Source organism: Lactuca saligna, chromosome 4 (genome assembly GCF_052625555.1).
Source record: "Lactuca saligna cultivar CGN05327 chromosome 4, ASM5262555v1, whole genome shotgun sequence".
Classification (NCBI taxonomy): Eukaryota; Viridiplantae; Streptophyta; class Magnoliopsida; order Asterales; family Asteraceae; genus Lactuca; species Lactuca saligna.
The window spans coordinates 104,678,767-104,702,126 of record NC_136420.1 but is presented as its reverse complement, the minus strand read 5'-3'; the positions used below and the strand labels follow the sequence as shown (position 1 = coordinate 104,702,126).

The 23,360-nt window shown below is 37.3% G+C and overlaps 1 protein-coding gene, 1 long non-coding RNA gene and 1 pseudogene across 2 annotated transcripts; 1 reads left to right on the top strand and 2 right to left on the bottom strand.

The window, feature by feature from the left end:
- Positions 1–13,807: 13,807 nt before the first annotated feature.
- Positions 13,808–18,797, bottom strand: LOC145042557 (uncharacterized). The gene is made up of 3 exons (XR_013680687.1): positions 18,683–18,797; positions 15,091–16,253; positions 13,808–14,977 (listed from the first exon to the last, which is right to left on the bottom strand). It is a non-coding gene; the product is annotated as an uncharacterized LOC145042557 (long non-coding RNA).
- LOC145042556 (uncharacterized) lies at positions 14,073–15,861 on the top strand. Its single transcript, XM_078991001.1, has 4 exons — positions 14,073–14,498; positions 14,593–15,024; positions 15,115–15,394; positions 15,468–15,861. Exons 1-4 carry the CDS (start codon positions 14,073–14,075, stop codon positions 15,608–15,610), a joined length of 1,281 nt encoding a protein of 426 aa, XP_078847127.1. The 3' UTR covers positions 15,611–15,861.
- LOC145042555 (uncharacterized) lies at positions 16,432–18,683 on the bottom strand (annotated as a pseudogene).
- Positions 18,798–23,360: the final 4,563 nt, after the last annotated feature.

Genomic DNA, 23,360 nt, shown 5'->3' with positions numbered 1-23,360 from the left:
TCCGGAAATTAGGGTTTCCCAAACCAGACCTAACTCGCCAAGTCAGTCCCTCCAACCCGCCGAGTCGGTCACTTAAATCTTGACGCGGAACCCGCTCCAAGTCGTCGAGTTCACCCATGGACTCAACGAGTTGACCCTTTTGACTTAGGGTTTTCCTTTCCTTTCTAGGTCTTCCGGATTCTGGGTGTTACACCGACATTGGTGCCTTCAACCCACGAGTAGAGTGAGGAAAACTCACATGAACCACTCGACAGAAGCCCAACAACTACCTTAGCATCAGAAAAACCAATCCAGACTTCCTAAATTCCAACCGAGACTAATTCTTAGTTAAATACTCAATTCTACCCAAGTTTGACCAAAAGTCAAACTAGTCAAAAAGTTAGCATTCAATGTCAACATCACATTGTGACCATTCCTTGGTCATGTCATAAGAATTAAACGACAAAACAATTGCGACTCTGGGCACTATCACGTCGTGACACATCCTATTTCACATCGTGTATAATAACCGTCACTTGAGGTAATAATTATTTAATATTTCTTTAATTAATTTTTGGGCTAAGTGTTAAGTAAAAGGATTAATTGAGTGGACCATTAGTGAGTGGGCTGAAGTGTTGGGTTGCCTAGAAGACATACACTGGGCGTAGCCTTGGTGTACGTGGGGCATAGAGTAACATTGTATACAGGAGACGCATGCACGTACGCACAACGTACCAAGGAGTACACACAGTGTACGTGAGCAGATTCCAAATCCTAATTTTTAGGGTTTAATCCATATAAATATCACATTATGACTCAAACCCTAGCCTCCTTACCATCCCCTCATCCTTAGAAACCCTAAATAGCATCCCTTTCTTATTAATGTGTGTGTTTCGCCTTGTGAAGCTTGTTTTGGAGCTTAAAAGCTTGAAAGAAGGAAGGAGAAGATAGTCAAGAGGAACTTGAGTATCTTGAGCTCATAGATCCAAGATAACATCAACATATGGGACTTATTGGAGGTATAAAGCTTTTAACTTTCTTTTGAATGTTTAGGTATAGTGTAGTGTTATTTTGGGATATTTTTAGTTCCAATAATGGACCTTTATGAATTAAGTTCGTTTATAGGCCAAGCGGTGCCACCCTCAGTGATATTCATGTCTCATAAGCAATAAAGTCTCGATCTTTAAGGCCCTTTTATGACCATGCATGAGTTTGGGGTCATTTCCATGAAAGTTAGTTGGTATATTCCAAGTTTGGGATCACTTGGTGGGTTATAAGCCACCAAGTAATTGACTTTATGAGTTAAGACGTGTTATTGGACTCAGATCTGTAATTTGGACTTAGTGTCTTAAGGGAGTAAGCAGTTTTGAAGAAGATGGCTAAACAGAGTAGTACGTTGGGCGTACATGCCGGTATGTGCAACGTATAAGCCATGCAAGTTGTACGCGTAGCGTACAGAGGAGTACGCTCAGAGTACTCTCATATTTTAGGCTTTGCGACATTTGGGCCTCGGTTTGGGCCAATATTTGGGCTTAGCAGTTATTGGGCCGCAATGGGCAATCAGAAATCAGATAATGGACCAAGGACATGTTTAGGCTTAAGGGAAGGCCCATTTGAGGAGTTGGGCCCAATTTAGAAAATTGGGCCATTAGTAGGCTTAGGAAAGTTAGAAGGAAGTTGGTCTAGGTTATGGTCCAAATTAGTGTCTAAGCCCATAACTATAATTGGTATGTACTTGACCCGAGAGTAGCATGGTTCATTTGGGTTGCATGGTACCGGAACAATCTGAAGGACGAATAATTGAGGAGAGGTTATTTATGTTTTATTAATATATTATAAGTTCTAATATATTAGTATGAAATCATATTATTTAATTAGTATTGATCAAGAATTAATTTGGAAATAATTTTGTGATCAAAAGAGACTAATTAAATATAAGGGGTTGATTTGGTAAATCATTCATTCTTATAAAGTGGGCTTATGATCCATAGTTCTTCATGTTGGGCTAAACCCATGTGGTAACCCATGCATACTCCATGGAGGTTTTAACCCATGGAGCATGAGGGATATGGAAAGTTATTAGGGTTTACATGGTGTAATCCTAGTTTTCCATACTATATAAGAACCCCTCTAGCTCATGAAATTGGCACTAGTGGAAACACAAGAGGGCTAGCCGATTTTATGAGTGCAAGTGACCTCCTCTCAAGTTCCTCCATTGTTGGTGGTGTTGTGTTATTCCATTTGAGGTGCAACACTTGGGGGTACTAAGTTCTTAAAGGTCCAAGCCTTCCAACTACAAGAAAAGGTATGGCATCTAACTTGTTTTATTACCCAAGTATCAAAGTTTAGTATGCTAGTTAGGGTAATACCTTGGAAAGTTCAAGTTTGAATGTATAATAGAGAAAACATAGATCCAAGGTATTTAGGGTTGCATGCACACCTTAGGAGTGTTAGAATGCTCAAAACCCAACAGTGGTATTAGAGCCTAGTCTTGTTTTCAATTATACTTGATGCTACTTGCTTGGAAATGCTTTAAATGTCAAATTTCAGCTTTCTGGACAGTAGACTCATCGAGTCCACTGGGGGACTCACTGAGTCCAAGCACAAACTCATCCAACTTGTCGAGTCAGCTCCTGCACTCGACGCGTTAGTGCTCCAGAATGCATTTTTTCGATGTTTTTGGCTAGAATTGGACTAGGATCATTACCCTAAGCTGTTTTGAACTTATAAACTTGTTTTTGATGTGTTAATGATCATGCTTATCCAATTTATAAGATAATTGTCAAAGTTTCATGTTTTGTATTAGTTTATATGGTTAGGCTAATTACATGAAATTTGTTTGATTTGGATTGTTTTATTCTTATGAGTTTAATTTAGATCATAGACAAATTGTTTGATTTTATTGTTAGAATTTTTGATCTAAATGATTTTGATGAATTTCATAACTTGTCCTCAAGTTATGGAAAATGAAAATTTTCTTTTAAAGAAATCATTAAAGTGATAGGTTATGAACTTGAAGAGTCTTTTTCTCATAAATGGTTTTTTATGAACTCCATTACTTGTCCTCAAGTTATGGAATGTCAAGAGACTTTTCATAAAATCTTTATGAAACTCATAAGTTATGGATTCCAAAAGTTTTGAAAGTTCAAAACTTTCCCTCGAGTTTTGGAATTTGTAAATGTAAAAGTCTAACTTTTGAAACATTTAGTTCCAAACCCTAGAATTTTAAAAATTTAAAATTCAATCTTTATACTATTATAATATTATAGGTTATATATATATATATATATATATATATATATATATATATATATATATATATATATATATATATGTGTGTGTGTGTGTGTGTGTGTGTGTGTATAAGAGTAAAGTCAGTCTTACCGTTAGTAGGTCTCATTCATGAAGCCGATCTATAAGGGGGTAGAAGGTTACTGCCTATAAAATGGCAGTTTAATGGGTGTCTACTCTCACCCACCGCTTCCTTGACTAGTGGAGGGTCGTTAGCCGAATAGGTAGAATATGACTCTAATTCTCCCTTCACTAAAAGTATAATGATAAATATAAAGTAACTAAACACTTAAAAATCCCAAATCTTAGTTACTTAGGAAAATGTGAACATGGTGCTAACCCATGAAATTGCACTTTGCAACTTGATAAGTCGTTAGTGGAGCATGTGTGGTTAACCAGCACACTAATCTGGACTGACAATGTGTGGAAAAGGGTAGCTGGATCTTAATCATAGATCAATGAAGCGTGTGTGGTTAACCGACATATTGATTAGGTGGTTGTAACATTGGGTGTACCAAGCTAATTTGCATGGTTATTCACACCTTCTTTGTGATCCTCGGCATCCTAGTCACAAACTTGAAGGGCACACTCGAGATTTAAACATGTCATTGAATTGTTCAATGCATCTCAAAGGATTTAGGAGTTTCAATTCACTTAAAACCTAAAATTCTTTTTCGTTTTTTGTGGTGGAAATTGGTAAATCGCCATTTACCTACCTTTAAATATTTTGCAGTTTGGATTACGACATCCCTCTTCCAAATTATATAATATTGTGTTGGGTCCTAACCTTAATATTTCATTCGGGTGTTATATTAAGGACTAAATCAACTAACTTGAATTCCCCCATTGTAGATGTCTAGGTCAGACAACTGTGGTCTTCCCAAATCCTTTGGAACAAGCTTTCCTCTTAAATATGATGTATCACGGTTAGATCGTGGAAGTCATACTTCATTTCCTCCACCTTTTCCAATAATTCTCCGTAACCCACAAGCTCAAAGACTTGAAAAATTCAAGGTCACTCAAGCCCTACTTGCAATGAAACATCAAGATGGAAGGCCTGCGTGTACTCATGTCTTGGAGATGAAGTCGCATATTGACAGGCTGAAAGCATTGGGTGTCGTTGTGTCGAGGAATTTGGCCGTTGACTGGGTTCTTCAATCACTTCCTGACTCATATAGTGAGTTCATTAAGGACTACTATGTGACAAACCACGACATGACCCTTATTGATCTTACCTATTTGCTTGTTGCTGCTGAATCAACAATGATTTGGTGCACTGGAAAAACAAATTTGATTGGAAGATCTACTTCTCAAACTTCCATGGACATTGATAATGGTAACATTGGAAGTCCAGAAAAGCTTTCTCTTCCCAATGGAAAAGGATCGGCCATAGTCAACCCGGTTGACCAAAAGGCAAAGAGAAAGGCTAAGTCTGAGATAGTCTCGTGTATCATTCCTAAAGAGTCTATATGTTTCTATTGCCAAGAGAAGGGGCACTTGTTACGAAGCTGCCTTGACTACCTGAAAGATCTAAGAGAAGGTAGAATCAAAAAGTTTGACTATGCTTTAGGTAAGTCCACTATCTAACTCTGTTAAGTTCCTAATAGATGATTCTTAATACATGATGTGACAAGGCTGCATATTAACGTTTTGTAGGATCATGCAAGGGGAAAGAAGCTTCAAGGAAGAGTATGTTGAATCTGATCGCGAAGATGGATTTCAATCGCATGGTTCGAAGATCGGATTTTTGAGTTGCTTCTTAGGAGTTATGATAGATTGCTAGGAAATACGTGATAACATAGTTTTCATTTGTAATTGAATTGTAAGGAAAAGTTTTTTTTCCGCATTTTATAAATAAATAAAATTTTGTTTTATTTTATCTCCTTACAATGTCATTTGTGAAATTGATGTTTGTATGTTTCTATGTTAGCAATATGAATTTGATTCTTTCAATTGTGGTAATGCCAAAATTTTCCAAATAAAGAAAGATTCTCATCACCCAAGTTTCAATTGGATAGAAACTTGGAATCATACAACTTGTATTATGAATGAGAATTTTCATCTTTGGTAAATTAAGACTAATTCCTTGTTCACATGTATATGTAAGTCAAGTGAAAGACTAGGGGATCGGGTACACTGGGTGTGCGTTGGTCAAGATCCACCATAAAGATCAATAAGATTATTTTTCATGATTTACTAAAGTTTAGTAAATAAGGTTATGCTTACAAGTTTAAGTATAATTCTGAAACATTGGAAAATGTTCAATGTGTGGCAGAACGAATGAGAAGAATCAAATTAGGTAGAAAGATAAAAGTTTCTCCAATCTGAAAGGATGGGAGAGTACTTTAGTATCGTGTGTTATGACCATCTTAATGATTATGGAAAAAGATTTGAATGAGAGAATGGACTGAAGGGACTTAACGAGTTGGTAAGCCAACTCGACTAGTTGAGTTGGGTTTTCCTGTTTTTGGATTCAGAGTGAACTTGACGAGTTGGTGGGACAATTTGATGAGTGGTTAGGATTTTTTCCCGATCTTCTGGACTCTTCATGGACTCGACGAGTTGGCTAGCAACTCGGCGAGTTGACTCAGGTTTTCGTGATTTATTAGGCACTGAGGAACTCGACGAGTTCATGAGTTACACTCGACAAGTTGGGTCAGCTTTGGTTGTTGACTTTAGGGTTTTTGTAAAGTTGTGGATTATGGAGGCCATGAAGAGGCGAAGTCTAGACCATCAGTTCGAGTGTGAGATATATTGCTTTACTAGGCGAGGTGAGTCTTCTCACTATACTTACCAGAGTGGTGATACTGTGTGACCAGAGGGTCTTATCTGAGTATTAACCGAAGAGTCTTATGTGCTTATACTGAGTTATGTGATATATTATGCATTCTATCTTTGTGATTTATTTTGTATATTATTCTGTGCCTTATTGAGTTAGGTCCAGAGGGTCCAAACCGAGTTGTGAGACCGAAGGGTCCTCACTGAGATACAGGATTAGAGGGTCCAACCCGAGCTGTGAGATCAGAGGGTCTTCACTAAGACACATGACCAGAGGGTCCTTATCGAGTATAGCCATAAGAGGCTAATTATCTATGTGAGGTATGTTGGGGAACTCACTAAGCTTCGTGCTTACAGTGTTGTGTGAAATGCGTTTCAGGCACCTCTTAGGATCGCGAGAAGGCACCGGCTTGATTGTACACACCAGCTAGAGTTTATGTTGTTTTGAGGATTTTAGGATATTACCAAACATTTTGTTTTCTTGTGTTGTGAACAACTTACACATTTGGGTTTTGAAAAATGTGAGATTGTGTTTTATGTGGTTTTAAAAATAAAAATTTTGTTTGAAAATTTAGAGTGTTACATGAAGATGGTGCATCGAACTCGGTACAAGTAATACCTCTATATTTTGAGGGCAGACACCACTTCCCCCAATTCCAAGTCATGAGTGGGGTCATTCGCATCATGAGGATTCATTTGCCTCGAGGCATATGCGATCACATGCCCATCTGCATCAATACAACCCCTAATCCTGAAATAGACGCATCACAATACACTAATAAATCATCCAGACCCTCGGGTAGTGTTAGAATCGGGGCCTCGCATAATATTTGTCTCAGGGTATTGAAGGCCAATTGCTGATATGGGCCCCACTGAAAAGTCGCATTCTTCCTGGTCAACCGGGTCAACAGTACGACGATCTTGGAGAAATCCTGAATAAATCTCTGGTAGTACCCCACTAAACCCAAGAAGCTACGGACCTCAGATGTGTTCTTCGGAATTTCCCATTACATCACTACCTCAATTTTGGCTGGATGAACCAAAATACCCTCTTGGTTGATGATGTGCCCCAAAAACTGCACCTCACGCATCCAAAAGTCACACTTTGAGAACTTGGCATAAAACCTTTCTGCCCTCAGGGTCTCCAATACTTCCCTCAAATGTTGCTCGTGCTATTACTTGGTCGTAGAGTAGACCAAGATGTCATTGATAAAAATGATAACAGACTGATCTAACATCGTTTTCCACACCTTGTTCATGAGGTCCATGAACGTTGTTGGGGAATTGGTGAGCCCGAATGGCATCACCACGAACTTATAATGACCATAGCGAGTTTTGAAAGTCGTCTTCGGTATATCCTCATCCCTGATCCTCATTTGATGATACCCTGACCGAAGATTGATCTTGGAAAACCAAGATGCACCCTGAAGCTGATCGAACAAATCATCAATCCTTCGAAGCGGATAACAGTTCTTCACTGTCAGCTTGTTCAGCTCCCGATAATCAATACACATCCTATGTGACCCATCCTTCTTTGCACAAACAATATTGGTGCTCCCCAAGGGGAGTTGCTCGGACGAATGAACCCTCAGTCTAACAGCTCCTGAAGCTGCAAAGACAACTCCTGCATCTCAGATAGAGATAGGTGGTACGGTGCCTTGACTATCGGGGATGCACCTGACACCAAATCGATAAGAAACTCCACTTGCCTCTCCGGAGGCACCCCAGGCAACTCCTTAGGAAATACATCCTAAAAATCTCGCACAACCAGAACGCTACTCAAATCTGACGCAGCCTTGACTCTCGTGTCAAAAACATATGCCAAATATCCTGAGCAACCCTGCTGGAGAAGTCTCCTAGCCCTCGCAGCTGAACAAAGGGTTGTCCCATGCGAGGTTATCTCCCTATAAATAATCAATTCTCCCCCACTTGGAGTTCTAACCCTCACTAACTAGTGCTCACAGTCTATCAAGACCCCATTAAGCCCCAATCAATCCATTCCGATGATCACCTTCATCCCTTGCAACGGTACCGGAACCAAATCGAAACCAAATCTCTCCCCAAACACATTCAACACATTGTCCCGATGTACCCTTGCAGCACTCACGGTGCGATCGTCCGCAATCTCCACAATGAGCGGGGAATCCAAAGTCCCCAGAGCGTCCTAGAACTTCTTGTTGAGCGCAAGAGATACAAACGATCGAGTAGCTGCGGAATCAAAGAGAACATGAGCCGACATACCATTGACCAAAAAGGTCCCTATACAATATCACATATACATAAACATAACAAATAAGATAAACAACATGAAGTAAATTACATATCATCCACGACATCCGGCACAACTCTGGCCCCCTTAGTAGTCAGTTGAAATGTGTGGCTCTTCACCGCAGGAGCTTCCACCTTAACAGGGTGGCCATCAGTGATCCTCATTGTAGCGGGCGCAGGCGTCGCCACCGCTCCTCCTCCTCACGTCAATCTCGGACAATCGGCCTTTTTATGACAGGTTTGGTTGTAGTGGAAACAAATCAAATCGTTCTTGGGGTGATCCCTGCTCACATGGCCCGACTGGCCACACGTGTAACATCCCAAGCTTGCCGCGTGACAACTCTACTGTGCGGCTTTCCACACTTGGCACATCGGCTATAACCCTGTTGGCCCCTATTGGAAGAATCATAGGTCTTAGGCTTTTTAGCCTGACCTACAACCACCTGAACCTGCTCCGACTTCCGCTTCGTGCGGAGCTCTAACTTAATCTCCCGTTCCTGGGCCTTCTCCACCATATCATTCATAGTTTTGCACCCCGATAAACTCACGAACTCTCGAATGTCATCTCTCAGCATGGAATGATATCTGGTCTTCTTCATCTCCTCGACCGCAGTGTACTGCGGAACCAACAATGCTCACTCCTGAAACTTGGTGGTGATCTCCGTCACAGTCTCGGTGGTCTGCTGTAAATCCTGAAACTCTCTCACTAATCGTTGCACCTCGATAGACGGTTCAAACTCCTGATCAAATCTCCTCACAAACTCATGCCAAGTCATCTCAGCGACACCTGCTAACCCCACCTCGCAGGTAACCTCCTTCCACCAATCCCTGGCTCGATCCCTCAACATACAAGATGTGAACCCCACCTTTATCGCCTTAGGGAAAAAACTCGTGCGTTGGGCATTCTCCATGTCTTCCACCCAATGTTGACTCGTGATGGGGTCCCTGTCCCCAAAGAACCTGGGCATCCCACACGCCTTGAACTCCCAAAACAAGGGAGCTCGGTCCCGAACCTGGCCTGCAGCAATCTCGGCTCGAAAAGACCTGAGCCGCTCCTCCATAATCTCCATAATACCCTCCTTGACGGTCCCAAAAATCACTAGGGTAGCATCAAGAATGCCACGTGTCACCTTGGCTACGATAAGATCGCGCAACCTCTCATCAATGGGCTCTACATCGGAGCCCGACCCAGATCTCGATCCTGATCCTGAACCTCGAGTGATCATCACCATCCTCGACTGAAAATACCACAAAACAAAATGATAAGGATATACGAATAAGGAATCCCTCGTCCTTACTGGTCTCTTTAGAGCTTTCAGGTCTACCATTGGTTCGGGTATTGGTCATGTGCTTTCAGTAGTACGGGCCCAATACTATCTTCCACACCTACCTGTACCTTCCCCAAGGCTCTACCTAAAAACCATAATTCACCCTAAAACAATAACATGACTCTCAGAATACTGCATAACTCAAATCTTAGGCTACCCTAAGATTTTCTCAATTGCCATCAACCAGAACTCAAATTAATCATAACAGGTTACCCTATTCATGCAAGTTATACATAAATGAATCACATAGACCTTGGTATAAGCTTCTACCTTAGACCACTATCCAAACAAGGAACAGTAATAAGGTAAAATTCATCATTCTAGGGCTATGCAATCCTAAATGTATACAACTTTTAAAGTATACACATAGCAAAATCCATCCAATTATCAATTTTCAAATATAACTATAACATGGCTAACATGTTAGGGAAACACTTACTTGAGCTCGGCCGATTACGCGCATTGCACTCTCCCTTTTTCTTACAAAGAAATTGGTTTCAAGAGATTTTTAACTTTTGATTTTTGAAAAACAATTTTACCATTCCCTCAGTTTGAGTTCTGACACACCTGAGAGTGTGCCCGAATCCCTCAAACCAAGGCTCTGATACCAACTTGTAACAACCCAAATTTTTCAATAAAAAATTTCATTTAATTTACAAACTCATATTCATTAATTATAAAATTCTAATCACAATTCTCAAAAATCCAAATCATCAAATAAATTATTCAAAATATCAGAGTGTTTATAATAAAACATCAGTGAGTGTATGTCGCGTCATTATGCCAGGCCCTGAAACAACCAACAAACTGTAATCTGATGCTTAGTGAGTTTCCCATAACCTATCCCACATAATCACATATTCCATATAAACCACATGAGCCATGCATGCAACATATAAGGATGCCATGGACTCACTCCATGGTCTTATTCCAAGATGTCGTGGGCTCGCCTCGTGGTCTTATACCTATGTGTCATGGGCTCCCCCCATGGTCTTAACTACCTGCCATAGGATCCCCCCATGGTCTTCATATAACTATCCAACAAGATACTAACACATTCACATCTATACATACTAAACATGTCGATGACACATTCTCATTAATTACCACAACTAACTAAATGAGCCTACTTTGGTGCCTTCGACCCATTGGTATGGTGAGGAGACTCACCTCAAATGTTGACGGTAGTTGAATAGGCCATGGCTCCGAGTATCTACTCTACTCAATCCCTAAACATAAACAGCTCCTTAGATTCAACTCAATACTTCAAACCCTAAGGGACAACATGAGTCAAAGTCAAAGTTAAGCTCAACATTCTGAGTTGACTCAACTCGTCGACTTTGGCTATCAACTCGTCGAGTTCCCTTGTTGACTGGTCGGATCGCGAAATGTTCCACCAACTCATCGAGTTCACTTATGAACTTGTCGAGTTGGCCAGAAAACCAACTTCTTAATGCATTAAGTCGTTTCCTTTGAATCCAAAGACTCCAAACCTCAGATCCCTTTCAAAAATGATGTCTAGAAGGGTAAGTTTCCAAGTTTACCCTCAAGGACCATCCATAAAGCTTCAAACTCAAACCCTAGGTCCTTTTAAGAGGGTCTTGACCCATTAAGCCCTTAAACTCTCACTCAAATATTCCAAAACAAAGATCTGATGTCCTAAGGTTGGCAAATCACATAAAGTTTCCAACTGTATGTCGATGCATGCTAGAAATACCCTCTAAGGCTCACTTCTAACTTCATAATGGATATATTGCATGAATGGGACATAGGGATCAATAAAGTTTGCAACTTTAAGCTTCAAGAGGTCATGAAGGGGTCAGATATACCCTATCAACCCTTAGAATCCTCTTCTTCTTGGACAACTCCACCAAAGACCCAAAAATCAAACTTCAACTTCAAGTAAGGAGATCTAGATAACTACATGTCAAGGTGTCGACATTATACCTCAAAGATGTTGCCCTTGAAGAAGAGTTTCTGGATCTAAAGCCCTTCTTTCAAGCTAGATGCCTCCCACCTCCAAGCTCCTTTCAAGAATCACTAAAAACCACTCTTTAAAGCTCACCATACTCAAGATGCAAGATGGAATATGAATCTAGGGTTTCTCTGTACAAGGGAGGCTGGTAGGGAGTCCAGCCACAAGAGGTAAGTCCTTTATAAATGGTGCAACCCCCAAAATTTAGGGTTTTCTCCCTCTGCACCAACTCATCCAGTTAGGGCTCCCAAACTCGTCGAGTTGGCCACTTAAAATCTGTGGCTAGAAATGTTCCAACACGACGAGTTGGAGCTCGCCAACTCATCGAGTTCCATTCCAAACTCTTGAAAAATAACTAGAATTGTTTTATACTTGGACCAAGCGTTACACAATGCGTGTCTTGAACCCATATTATGTCAAAAGGGGAATTCATGACCTCCTTTCCATGCATGGCATCAAAACTTTGGTTGAAACCAGATCCAAGCCACTACAAGGTCTCCTTGATCTGGAGATTCATAAAGTTGCAAACTTTATGAGATCCCTCCATTCATCAACCCACAACAAAGAGAAAAGGGGACATATCTCAAGATTTTATGACTATGAGTGATAAAAATCGAGACTTAAACACTTACAATGGTCCAGGAGAGTGCTACACTGAAGTATGATGCTTGTTAGCTGAATCCTTGCTTCCTTCTTTCACCTTCTTCCTTCAAAACACCAATTATCTTCACAAATGGGAGAGGAAAAGATTAGGGTTTCTTCTTGAGCATGAGAGGGCAAATGGAGGCTGAGGTTGGACAAACCCTAGCCCCAACAATCCTTAAATAGGGGAATAAACCCCAGAATATTAAGGTTTCACACACAACGGTCAACATGTCGTGCCCAGAAGGAAAACACGTCGTGTTGCTCAGCCAAAACACACGTCTTTTTGCTCAGCCAAAACACACGTCTTTTATTGTCTAGACACGGTGTGTTGGAGGCTAGACACATCGTGTTGGTGCCTCCAACACGCCGTATCTAAACCCCATGATTGCAACCACCAAACCAATTACCATGACATGAAAGAATTAGAAGTACCTGAATATCGGGCTGTTACAGATTTGTTGTGATCGACCTCATCCAATCACAGCTAAACAACAATCTTCACGTGGCGACACTCGATCTTTTCCAAAAAAACCAACTTTTGACTCCTTAACACTCTAGATCAATCAATCTTGGAAAACAGGTGTTACATAGACCGGCTAGAACAAGATAGAGTATCATCAAGTTGGAGAGCTCAAGACGGATCACAGGTACAGGTGGTGCGACGGTGAATGAGAAGGATATGTTTTTGTAGTTGTAATTTCGTTTTCGTGTTGCCCTATTTTTTTTTTTACATTCTAAAACTCTTTTGTTTACCTCGTTATCTTTTTTAGAGGCAAAATTGTTTCCATCATTTAAGCAAATTTGTGGTTCCGTTTTTTGTTGAAATGTCAAGTGGAAATATTATATATCTATGATGGTCCATATTGTCCTCACCTTAGGTTTGCCCTTAAACACTTACTCTATTTAAGGCGCATGAAAAAGAAGACTAAAATTGTTAAAATATCAAAATCAAAATTACATAAAAGAAAATAAAAGAAATTGAATGAAAATTACTAGACATCAACTATACTTAAAGATAGAAATAGAAAATATAATTCATTAAAAAAAAACTTAATTACATCTTATTAGATGCTTCTTAAATTGTTGAAGTCATTTGTTATGTCCATGATTTACTATTAAACTTATTTTTGTTATAAAAATACCATTTTGAATCGGTTTAGCTTATTTACCTATTCAAAAAATACCATCAAACTCACATTTTTATATCAAAAAATACCATTAACTAACATTTTTATATACAATTTACCATCAAATTAACTTTTATACATATTTAGTCACTTTCATCTTTTCCGGCCATCATAAATTTTTCGCTCATCTTCTTTGATACAATTTAAAAGGAGAAAGGCCACACCATTTACATGTTCATTTTTCAAACAATGCAAGCATACAATTTCCTTATTCTCTTTTTCGGTGAAAACGCCCCCACCCCTCCCTTTATTCATGTCATTACTCATAATTCTTTGGTGATAACGATAAATTTTAGTAGTTCAGATGATTAGATGATTTTAATAGTAAATCATGTATATAAAATAAAAAATGTCTATGTACAAAAATGATATTTATTACCATACAAAATCATTTTCTCTGTTATTATCTTGGCATTTTCAGGAGAAAAAACACTGGAATGATCAAAATACAATAAAAGGGTATATGAGACAATGAATATTGAAATTTGAAGATAGTCTTGGGACCATTTTAGTAGTTTCTCACTTTCTCTACCAAAGTCTTACTTCTCCTTTGACAATTCTCTTCCCAATTTAGAAAAAACGCCCCGCTCCCTCCACTTGCATTCTCACGCACGCGCAATCATGGCGATGCCTCCGTCGGGAACTGGAAGCAGCTCGTCGCTTGAAGCACCTCTCGTTGACGCCTCAAATGATGCCGACGATGCTCCGCTGGAACTAGCCTTGCAAAAACTCGAATCGTTCCTCGGAGTTTTCGGTTTCTGTCAGTACTCTCCTCTTAGCACCGCCGTCTCGTGGATCGTCTTCTTTGTTGTGGGTGTGGTGGCACCGGTGCTCTTGATCGTCTACTCCTTCTGCACCGACTGCTACAAGTACCAAATCAGGAGGTTTGAGCTTGAGATTCTCGTTTCTCAGGCTATCGTTGCCGCCATTTCTCTGCTCTGTGTTTCTCATAATTTGAGGAAATACGGTGTCAGGAAGCTTCTATTCGTTGATCATTACGATGGATACGCTGTTCTGTATCGGCAACTCTACATCCAGAAGATCTACGTAAGCTCGAACTTTCCCTATCTCCGTAATTCTGTTAAGTTTATATGTGAACTGTGCTAAGATCATCTCTCTGTCATTGGCTCTGATTCGCTAGGGCTTTTTCCGAGGGATTGCTTTGTGGTTATCGGTGTGTTTTTTACTGAAGACTGCTCGTGAGATCACTTGCGTTGTTTATCTGCATCATGGTTCATGGTGGCTATCTGTTGCGTATCTGTTAGTCTCCCTAGTAACTTGGTCATACTCCGCCGTAGTCTTCTTATCAGGCACCGCTTTGTTCAATTTGGTTGGCAATTTACAAGTGATACGAATTGAAAACTACAGCAACATTCTAGAACGAGATTTGGATGTTTCTGTTTATATTGAAGAGCATATGCGTCTCCTCCATTATCTATCCAAAATTAGCCACAGGTTTCGAGCGTTTCTTCTTCTCGAGTTCTTGGTTGTTACAGGAAGTCAAATCTCAGCTCTCTTACAGACAACTGAAAACCAAGGAATCATAAACTTCATAAACACAGGCGACTTTGCTGTAAGCAAAAGTTACTTATTTCCAGTTATTAAACTTCGATATAGAATTCTAGATCTAGTTCTTTACATCTCTGAATGAAAACATATGCAGGTATTATCGATTCTTCAGCTTGTAGGAATCGTTCTTTGTTTATCTGCAGCTGCAAAAATTTCTCACAGAGCTCAAGCACTTGGATCTGTTGCTTGTAAATGGCATGCACTAGTGACATGCGACTCAAATGATTCTTCTCAATCTGAAATATTAATCGACAACAACTTGGAGGCTAATCGTAGTTCACAGAATGAGCTGGAATCAGGGGATTTTGTGCCATTTTCTGTTCATAACAAGTTCGCTTCTTCTACTTCATCATATCAGAAAAGACAATCATTTGGTAACTTATGTGGTAACAATTCTTGATTTTTATGCTTTTTTTTTAGAATGATTTTTATTATGTTGTGTTGTAGTGGCGTATGTACAATCAAACATGGGTGGATTTACTGTTTTTGGATGGATCATTGATCGAATGCTGATTAACACCATCTTCTTCATTGAGCTATCGTTGATCTTCTTTGTGCTTGGTAAGACCATTACTATCACACTCAGGTAGACATGATCTAATTCGACTCCTCTTCATACATCTTCGCTCTCTAACATGGTATGAGCAAAGCAACAACTAACAATGGAGCAGACTTATTTTTGTTGGTGTGCTACTTGATAGGGATTATATGTAATCATATAAACTGAAAATAGATTTTAGGTTACAAGGTTATATCTAGTAAAAGCAAGGTTGTACCATGGATAATGGGCATAATTTGTGTTGTAATTGCTAATATTATATTAGGACCCTAATTATTCTTATTATTATATGGGTAGTTATGATTAGATATTGTTTTTGAGAAATTAAATATCCCTTACCTTTTCTTCTTATATATCTTACATTTTCTTCCTATATATTTTCCTATCCATATGAACATATATTTTGATAAAATTAATTACAGTTTTAAACACTTGTCATCATTTCAAATGAATAGATTGTCATCATTTCAAATGAACAGAAAGAAAAAAAAAACGAGGATATTTAATTTGTCATTGTTTTTGCGGTTAAACTTGTGTAAAATTACCTTTTTACCCTTAGTTTTTGTTTCTATTGTTATTGTTATTACCCATCATTTTTTTCTTCATCTTGAATCTTGTATTCTTGTTCTTGTTGAGTAACGCCTTCGTTTATAGCGAGACTCAATATGGATGTTCTGAAATAAAAGACATTATGAAAACATGTCAAAACCAAGATGTAAGAACGTGTAAAAATGAAGCTGTACGGAAGCAATGTAAAAACAAACATTACAAAGTTGTAAAAACAGATTTTGTGAAGTGATGCAATAATCAAATTACAACCAAAACTATAAGAAAAACTAAAACTTGAGCACATTTGTGAAAGAGTTAAGTTGGTGTAAAACCATCAAATGCATTAATAGTTGAGCATATCAAGTCATACATTATACATTACACCTAAAACAACAAACATGTAAAAAACCCTATTTACAAATCCTGACACATTCAGCAGGAAGAGGACTCTCACGAAACCACCCATGATTAAGCGCTTCTTCAGCAGTAATCCTCTTCTCTGGATCATAAGTCAAAAACCTATTCAACAAGTCAAACCCCATCTCTGTAAGCACAGGTGTCCCCATAAAACTAGCTCCAGGAAACCTCTTCCTCAAGCTATTACCATTCTGCTTCACAAAAGACGTTTTTACCCCCGGCAATTTTGAATACCCGGGCCATATCTTCTCATTCGGGGTCCCAAGTGTCTTAAAAATCTTATCAATCTGCTCAATCTCCCTATTCCCATCAAAAAGCGGCTTCTTTGACAACAACTCCCCCATTATACAACCCACAGACCACATGTCAATGGCAGTTGTGTAATTTTTCATCCCCAACAAAACCTCAGGCGCCCTGTACCAAAGTGTCACCACCAATGCGGTATACGGTTTCACTGGACTCCCGTATTGCCTCGACATACCGAAATCACAAATCTTTAAATCACCATTGTTGTCCAAAAGCAAGTTTGATGTCTTCAAATCTCTATGAATCACCCAATTCTCATGAAGAAAAGCTAACCCTTGAAGAAGCTGGATCATGAGGCGTTTCACTTCACTTTGACTGAATGGTTGCTTTGTTTTTTCCATGTAGCCTTTGAGTTCGTGATCTATGTATTCCATAACCATGTAGACGCCATTGAAATCGTCTGTAACAACTTCTTTCATTTTTACAACTGATGGGTGTTGGAAAGATCCTAGAATTGTGATCTCACGTAACGCTGTTACAGGGAAACCTTCACGCTCTTTCCCCATTTTTACTTTCTTTAATGCGACTATTTCTCCGGTTTTTTTGTCTCTGGCTTTGTATACAACACCGTATGTGCCTTCACTTATCTTCCCGAGTCTTTCATACTCGAACACGTTTCTACAGGATGGCATCATGCTTACAGGAGATTCGATTCTTTCATTATCATCATCATCATCTTCTTCTTCTTCTTCTTCTTCTTCATCATCAAGAGACTTGGACTGTTGATCTTCCTCGGCAGATAAACATGACATTTGTTCAATCATGTCTTCGATGTGTTCTTGCTTAAATTCACCACTTTCAGGGCTTGAATTGTTGGTGTTTGATGCCATTTGAGGGGAGTCTTTGAAAGCCCACTTTGATTTGGATAGGTTTCGTTCCTCCACGTATTCTCCATCTTCGTGCTCAGGTTCATGATCATGTTCTTCAGGTGTGTTCGTAGCCAATGAGCTTGATACTCTTGATACTCCAACTTCATCTGAAAGATTGGATACAAGAGATTCGACAGGAGAAATTTCGATCTTTGTGTCTGCAATAATATCTTGAAACTTCCATTTGGATGGAGGAGATTGAGAGGGAACAGTTTTGGTAGGAAGGATTTTGTTCTCGGAGGATATCTTCACCTGCTTCTCAGCTCTATCCCAGACAATAGGTGAGAATTTCCTTTTCTTGGTAGCGTCAGAACTTCTTGAGTTGTTTCCAGAAACATCATCTGCTGCTTTGTTTCTGTTTTCCAAACCATGATGATTTGGTTGTGAAGACGTGCGACGATAGTCCCTGTCATAATCACCATCAACGTATCGATGTCTTCTTTGATCATGATCGCTAACAAAAGATCTGTGATTATATCGATTGTTATAAGAAAGAGTTTCTTCCTCGGAACGACTCGAGTAGCTTTTCCTCGAGATCTGTCGTCCTGCCGCCATAATTAGCAACACCAACAACTGATTTTAAGCAACCAAATAACAGAACAAAGAGATAAAAAGATGAAACCCTAGCGGAGATCTAAATATCCGGCTAGGCTACAGCCCCCAAAATTCAACAAATTCAATCGCTTTTCCTTTTGAAAACAAAATTTGTAACGAGAATCCCTAATTCGTAACCCCGAACAAAATCCCAAACAGAAAGCAACAGGATATTGTTCGATTCAATACAGAAAATACAAGGAAACCGAATATCAGAAATCAATGTGAATATAGCAGATCTGTCAAATTGATTATGCGATGTATGAAATTAGACAGTCAAATCGGTGACGATCTTCGTCTTTCGAACCTCAAATTAAGATTTTGTTTTTTGAGGCCGAAAATCAATCAAAGGCGATGATATTTCTTACCGGAACAAGATTCTTCAGACTCCGGTGAACAACGATGGTGGAAAAATGAAATCGACGGCGAATACCGATCGAGATTCGAACAGCCTAGCAACCTTATCCTTGAGCAACAGCCGCCCCCAAATCGATTTCTTTTTTTGCCCTCAAATAATGTTGCTTGACAATTCAAATATACGGTGTGAAAACGCGTATATGAGGCGGTGACCTAAGAAATTTTTTTGCGTTTGGGCTTCCAAGTAGGGCCTTTTATTAGTAGTATATGGGTTTTCAGCCTTACAATTTTAGCTGGGCTTAGCAACTTCTATTTCAATATAATGATTATAAATACCATTCATTAAAATTAAGCTAGACCATGGATAGCAATATGACCCGAACCGTACAAGTACAAGGCAAATTAGGGTTGCAAGAATGATTTAAGAGAATGGTGACTGATGAGGTGAGGGGAAATGAGACTATACTGGGGTTTAAATACAAGCTAAACCTTAAAAATCGAGGTTCCATATCTAGCAAGTACGCCCCACGTACAAGATGTATGCCTAGTGTATTACGGTGAATCCCTAGTACACTTAGCATACACGTGTACGCAGCATGACGTACTCCCCCACAGGCTAATTTATGAAAATGCCACTAGGGCCTTTTTACACACTTTCTTGAACTTAGGACCAAAATGCAAGATAATTAAATTATATGGTTAAAATTATAAGTACCTTATCATCAGGACGTTACAAGCTATCAACAGGTACTACAACTTTAGTTTAGGTTGTATTGGCTTATTCTGATTTTTATTTTTATCTCTTATTTGTATATCATTTAATGATTTTGCAAATTTCATATATCTCTTGTATAGACTCCGATTTTGACATTCCTTTTACCAAAGTTCGTATTTTAAAGAGGACTATGGTATCGTTTTGGTGATTTTATCCAAAAGTCAACCATTCTCTCAACACCTTTTGACGTTAATGATTTTAACTACGTGATTGATTTTTATATATTATAAAATTCATATCTCCTTCATATGAACTCAGATTTCTATGAAATTTATACTTCGGGGGTCGGGATGACGTGTACTTTCAAAATATATATATATATATATATATATATATATATATATATATATGTGTGTGTGTGTGTGTGTGTGTATGTATGTATCGGCGCACTAATATTTATGACTTATGGATGATTTGGTTGATTCTTCTATTTATCTTCATACAAAACTTTGTATTTCTATCTTATAGTGATACATATATATATATATATATATATATATATATATATATATATATATATATATATATATATATATATATATATATATATTACGTGTTAAGTCTATTATATTCGATGTTGGTCACTTTTTGTAAATAATGATCGGTGCCAAAACTTGCAATTGTTACAATCATAAGATCGAATCTGGTATTGCATAGGAAGGTAAACATTATGGATTGGAGAGTTCTTTTGGATAGATTACCATCTAGAGTAAATTTGTCAAAAATGGACATGAATATTCCATCTATTCTACGTCCTACTTGGAACTTAGAAGCTGAAGAAATGGACAATCTTTTTGTTAAATGTGAATTGCAGCTAGAACATAGGATGTTATTTTCAAGTGGGTGGAGATATCCCAGCTTCATTTTGACTTTCTCCACGGTCTTTTTTTGGTTATAGATAATTTGAGTATAAATTCGGAAAAGAGAAGTATGGTGGACTTCATTGTATGCACTACTTTATGGGCTATATGTAAGTTATGCAATGACACACTTCATGAAGTTGGAAAGCTGAAGAAACATGGGTTGCTGCATTGCATTAGAGAATTTTCATTCCTTTGGTTCTTTGATTGAAATAGAAAAATCTCTTTTTTTTATATGATTGGTTGAAAAATGAGATGAATTATTTGTAATTGTTTGTTCTTTGTTCCTAGCTCTTTGCTATGCTATTTCAATATATATATATATATATATATATATATATATATATATATATATATATATATATATATATATATATATATATATATATATATTTTGAAATAGCATAGCAAAGAGCTAGGAACAAAGAACAAACAATTACAAATAATATATATATATATATATATATATATATATATATATATATATATATATATATATATCACAAATAGTCTATAGACGAAGTTTTACAAAATATCATAAATACGCTTATGCAAAATTCTCTCAACTTGGTGTATCTACCAAACAAATATTCACAATAAGAACCAATGGAGTGCAAATGTTTTGTCCAAATGGACCACTCATATAAAAAAATGTATCATAAACACGATTTTGGAGACATAATCAAAACCATAAGTACCATTTGTTAATTTGTGTTTTAAGAAAGTTACACAAAATATACAAGAGCGGAGCCAAAATTCTAGAATAAGAGGGCTTACCTCGTATTAAAAATATTGAAATGCATTTATAAGCTTTTGATTCCTTCTTGTTTACTATTAAAACAATTAGAATAAAACACAAATAACACTTGGTATTTTTTTATTCAATTCTCAATCGTCCATAAATATGAAAATAGAAAATTGGTAGAAAAAATTCACACATATTTATTATTAACGATAGACAATAAATAAGCCACTAAACAATCAATAGTTTTTTTTTAAAAAAAAAAAACCCATGTTTGGATCTCTCATTCAACAACCATAATCAATTAACAATGGTTTGTGGTTTTAATAAATTAAAACAATAAACTAATAAAAAGGTAAACAACAAATCAGTTAACCTTAGAAAATTGGTAATTCAAAAATAACTCAATGAATATACAATAAAGTTATCAAAACACTATGTCTAAACATTAAAAACTAAAAATAATAAACAATTGAAAGTTACAGGTAAGGAAAACACCATCAAAACACTATGTCTAAGCATTAAAAACTAAAAAAAATAATAAACAATTGAAAGTTATGTGTAAGGAAAACACTCTTTATGGATTGATGTTGAGTAAAGAAGGTATATACAATATACCTCATCATCAAAGTAAAAGCAAAGCAGAAAGATAAAACAAATAATAAAATGGAGATTTAGAGACGATTTCTTACTAGGGGATTAAAGTTTTGGGGTGGCAACACCGTAAGGAAAGGAGGAAGAAGAGACAACGACAACACTGTGTAAATTAACTCTTAGTCTTGAGATAACTTCTCATAATTAATAGCGATGACATGTTTTCAATTTTCTTTCAAATTGATTTTCATAACAATTTGTGTTGATCATTTACACTAGGAATTGGACTTTGAGAGCATATCAAATGCAAGTTCTTTAATACTTATTATGGGTGGGGTTTAGAATCATTGACCAAATCAGGGATATAAGCACATAACTAATTAAGATTTAAGGTGTAATCATGATTGTAAATTAGCGGTGAGCTTTAATTGGTATCAGCCCCAATTAAACGAGACATGGTAGGCTAAATAGAAACCAACCACCCGAAAAATAAAATTAAATAAATAAATAACAATCACATGAAATCATTAGGCCCACTAAAAGGGTAGTATTGCAAATATGGAAATAGTCGTACGAAAAGTGGAGTATCCGTGACCATGATGACCCACTCACCAGTCATATTGTAAAGATGCAAAATTGGCATAAATGTCCTTGCCAAAGATATCGTGGGAGAATCTTTGAAAAAACAATAAGATATCGTAAGACTTACTACTTTAGGATATGTAATCTATTGGCGGTTCGAAGAAAACGTTATCTTCACTTTTTTTAGAAAATTAGATATATGTAATATTATAACACCAATATATCACTTCAATCATAACACCAAGAGGAAACAATGTTCCTCATTTTAGATCATCTATTATACCTATTACATATCATATATGTGCTGGGTATCATATCAGTATCATATTCATCTACCATTAACATGAGATATCTACCATTAAACACAACACTCAAACTTATTTTTTTAATTAAATTTAATTTAAAAATACATAAAAAAATCATATAATTGTTTTTTTAAATATTAATTTTCATTAACTTAAAATACTAAATTACAATAATTAAAAACTACATTAAGTAAAACGAAAAAAATAAAAATAACTTTAAAACTAAAAATTACATTAACCAAAATAAAAAAAACAATAAAAATAACATTAAGAATTAAAATGCTAAAAATACCAAACTTCTAATTTGTGTTTTTTTAAGCAAGGTTATTCTATTTTGAAGAATTCTTCAATTTTTGTCAAACTTTGACATGTCTAAAACGTTGATGATTTGTGTTTTCATATTGCTCCATGGTCACATTAATCGGATCGATATCGGCTTTGTGTATTTTGTTTACAGCAAAGTTGTAAATTCCATTGAGCTCCAAACATTTTGGCCTCATATCGCGCCACTTCAAGCATATTTCATCAACATTTTGAATTGCACAACCTATTAAACCATGGAAAATACTTTCAACATTTATCCAAAAAGAACCGAAAGTAGTTTTACCATCGTTGTCTTCCGAAACTATCACCAATGCTTGTGCTAATTTCTCTTCTTCCTCTTCTGACATTTCTTATTTTTGGGAGGCATAGTTTTTGAAGGATCAAACAATAAAAATGTATCTAAAGGGGAGAAGAATTGTATGAAAATAAGAAGATGAGTGGTAGTATTTATAGGTGAATGTTGAAGAAATAGAAAAGAAGCCGTTCGGAGGGGAAGAAAGTGGTCAA

Bases quoted from the DNA above. Each gene is read 5' to 3' on its own strand.
- LOC145042556 (XM_078991001.1), top strand. From the start codon at position 14,073: ATGGCGATGCCTCCGTCGGGAACTGGAAGCAGCTCGTCGCTTGAAGCA. The intron at 15,025-15,114 runs GTAAGCAAAAGT...AAACATATGCAG, and splicing joins TAAACACAGGCGACTTTGCT to GTATTATCGATTCTTCAGCT. The intron at 15,395-15,467 runs GTAACTTATGTG...GTTGTGTTGTAG, and splicing joins TCAGAAAAGACAATCATTTG to TGGCGTATGTACAATCAAAC.